Source organism: Rhagoletis pomonella, unplaced genomic scaffold (genome assembly GCF_013731165.1).
Source record: "Rhagoletis pomonella isolate Grant_MI unplaced genomic scaffold, Rhpom_1.0 Rhpom_scaffold_00007, whole genome shotgun sequence".
In the NCBI taxonomy this organism is placed as follows: Eukaryota; Metazoa; Arthropoda; class Insecta; order Diptera; family Tephritidae; genus Rhagoletis; species Rhagoletis pomonella.
Window position 1 is genome coordinate 31,312,461 of NW_023458561.1, and position 3,477 is coordinate 31,315,937.

Sequence of the window (3,477 nt, forward strand, 5' to 3'; positions counted from 1 at the left end):
GCCTATCTGTTTGCCTCATCAATCGGTGCCACCTATTTTGAGGCTTCAGCTGAAACTGATCAAGGACTCGAACAGGTATTTCTCTCCACTGCACTTGGTCTTGTGCGGTTGGCAGATGAGGGTAAAAGTCGTTCGTTACGTCAATTCAATTCGTGTGACTCTATATCTGCCTACACAAACAACAATACTGCCTTAAGTCATACCTCCGCGGCGTTGTCGGCGAAAAATGCCAATGCAGCTTTTCGCTTACCATACGTACACATTGGCATACCGGTAGATGGTGATGATGAGCGTAAAGTGACGGGTGTGGGAAGACTCGAGACACCATCGTGGAGCATTGAACATATCGCTTTGGGTGAAGCTGAGCCCACCAGTTGGTGTTGGTAATGCATGCAGATATTAAAAAGCTTCAATTGGGGTATTTATTATGGGGCAACATCAAAAAAAGTGATTCACTGATGTAAAAACTCGGAATTAAAATGTTAGCGCATTTAGTTTACTACATGATTGTAAATGCAATGTACATATAAAATGCTATTGAACTGTGGAACAAAAAGCAATTATAAAAGATATTTAAATTACGGTCGTAAGCTTTTGTAAATAAGCGCCGTTTGCAATTAGTGGCCATTTTCGTGAAAAATCTCTAAAATCCCTGACTCAAAAATAGTTGATAAGTTGCGCTACTTCCGACTTTTGTACTGATATTTAATATAAGCGCATACGTATAAGTCCATTGTGCATGCAATTGCTATTTACTCGAAAGCAATTGTCTTTAAATAATAATTTATTCTTGTTATAAATAATTAACAATTTGAAGAATTGTAGTTTTAGCAGTAATTATTTAATTACCGTTTGCTTGGAGACGCTTTTGTTAATAGCTTTATTAAATATTAAAATTTTCTTTCAAATAACAATATGTGTACGTTTATCAAATCAAAAACATGTACAAAATAACAACAAAGTATATTGTAGTAGCACTAACCATCGTCACAATGAAAACAGACGAGGAATGAAACTCATATTTTAATATTTCCATACAAACATATTTATGTATATACATATAGGGGTATATAAAGAGATGCAAATATATATATATATAAGTATATGTATATATGAAGTTGATAATATACATACAAAAAGCATTGAAGCCAAATAGAGTTGCTGTTTTATTTAAGCAAGGTGTGGGAAATTACGAGTAAGTTAAATAAAATTTTTAAATAAACTGTAGTTGTAAACTAAATATGTTATTTGGTTCTTCTTGTCTTGCGCTGTAGCCGCCTTTGCGGTTTTAGCTGGTCTAATAAAGCACGCAAGTAAGACCAATAACTTCGCCTCACGGCTTTTCTCCGCAAGCACGCTCCTCTAATCCTCTGTTACTACCCGCGGGTAATGCGTTGCATACTTTTAGGGTTGTAGAGTTTGATTGTGATCGTGACATGACCAAGCTGTACGCTGCTTTATGTATATCCGTGGTAAAGCTCATCGTTCCGCCGTCGTAGAAATAACCGGAACCGACAGAATACCTGCTGAGTTGTTCAAAGCCGGCGACCAAGAGCGCATGCACCAGCTGTTAAGCTAAATTTAGTCTGGTACATGGATAGATGTCCAAAGATCAGAATCTCACTGCACTTTGGCCAATCCACAAAAAGGGAAATCCGGCAGTTTTACCAATTACCGTGGGATAATTGTTGGCCTTCATGAAGCAAGTAATTGGACCTAATCAGTGCGTTGTTATTGTAGCGTAAAACTTAACCAGACCCTACCTAAATCGTAAAGTCCTTCAACCGTTGTCGTCAAGCTCAACTAACGGTAGTCTCAGGAAACGTACTGTTTCGACAGACTAGAGGGAGAGGCGGGTTATTTGAGTTGGGTTGAGTCTGCTCGTGAATAGGTGGTTGTGGTCGTAGGGGAATTTCTACATGTTGGACACTCATTTGCTATGTAGGGGTCGGGGTCTGGACAGGTAGGAGTTGAGACGGCTGCAATATCCGGACCATAACTGGGCCAGAGTTGCGCGGGTCTCTCTCGGCAGTTGAAGCTCACTGTTGTCCGCAGGTGGTGATGGAACTCTTACGATGGAATTCACAGGAGAAAAGTGGGTGTAGGTGGTTACAGCCTTCCTGTGAATGCCCTTAATTGCCAGTCTGTCCAGTTCCGGGCCTAGTGGTTGATGTACTTTGTGTTGGACCGCGTTCCTCAGTTCGTGGATAGGCCTTTTTCAGTGCGTCTTCTGACCTCGCTAAATCTTGGGAGTCACGTTTGACAGCCTTTTCTCCTTCTCAGTGCACGCCTCGGCCACCTGTGAAAATCTGCAAGCCAGAAACAACGTCTTTGGCCGGCAGAACTTGGTGAGTCGACAAAGAGACCCTGCCCAGAATATATAAAACGACGACCTGGCCGGCGGCCAACTACTCAGCGCTAGTGTGATCGGCAGAAACGAGCGATACGCAGTGAATACGGCTAAAGGCTGCCATCTCATGTCGGGTGGTGCCACAGGCTCAAGAGGTTCCTCACTCGACTGAGCTCAGAAGTGGCAAACACCTGCCCAGCATGCGGGCCAAGTTAACACAATACCCAAATTTTTTTCGCATGCATCTCCAACCCGACTACTCTGACACCAGAAGCGCCTATAGACGTCGCCTGCTTCCTCGGAATCAGGCTTGCAGAGTCAGAGGATGAAGATGACTAAGGACGAAGCTCCGGGGGTTGAGCACTGCTGCTACAACAACAACAACAACTCTTTCCAACAGCTGCTACTTTGAGCTCGGTAGGCAATTAAAAAGCAGGAAGCTTTTGATAAAAATATTCTAAGCAACACCTACAGCTTATTTCACGTGGCCAACGGTATCGGGTTCCACGACATGGACATATTAAAAATACGATTGCGTTGGCTGGAATTTGTTGTATGCATAGTTGATGATGCTAAGGGGAAAATATCGCTCGACTCTGCATCAATGAGCTACGAATACTCGTACAACGGAGTGACCAAATGCTGGCGTAATCTGGCAAAGAAGAATTTGGCTAAGAATTATTTATACAGAACAATTTTTGAATTCAAAATATACGAGTATTTTGCTCAAATTTTTCATTCGGGTTGGATTTTTTTTTTCAAAAAATATCTATATGGCTCTTAGGCACGGTGCACATTAGAACGATACAATACGCGATACGATAGGCGATGCGTTAAGCGATACGATATGAAAGCGACATCGGCATGTTGAGTACGTGGGAATTGGCAGGAAGCGATGAAAACAAGCGCACACTTGCACGACAATGACACTGCGGTATCGGCCTAGCGACACGATTTGCTATCACACCGCATTTTGGTATCGCGTGTCGTAGCGCTCTAATGTGTACCGTGCCTTATACTCTGCCGTCTAAAAATTTATCGATTTTGCATTTAGTTTTATCGCTCAATAAAAAAGCAACCCCCCACCCCACCCTTAAGTACGCTCATACTGCTTTATCTAAAAATGA

At 42.2% G+C, this 3,477-nt stretch overlaps 1 protein-coding gene across 1 annotated transcript in view; it reads left to right on the top strand.

Annotated features, from left to right (window-relative positions):
* LOC118742599 (vacuolar protein sorting-associated protein 21) overlaps positions 1-1,087 on the top strand; it is a 7,982-nt gene extending 6,895 nt beyond the window's left edge. Inside the window, exon 4 of the mRNA XM_036474798.1 lies at positions 43-1,087. Within this exon, the coding sequence (XP_036330691.1) occupies positions 43-387 (345 nt within the window). The 3' untranslated portion in view covers positions 388-1,087. The remainder of the gene's footprint in view (positions 1-42) is intronic.
* Positions 1,088-3,477: the final 2,390 nt, after the last annotated feature.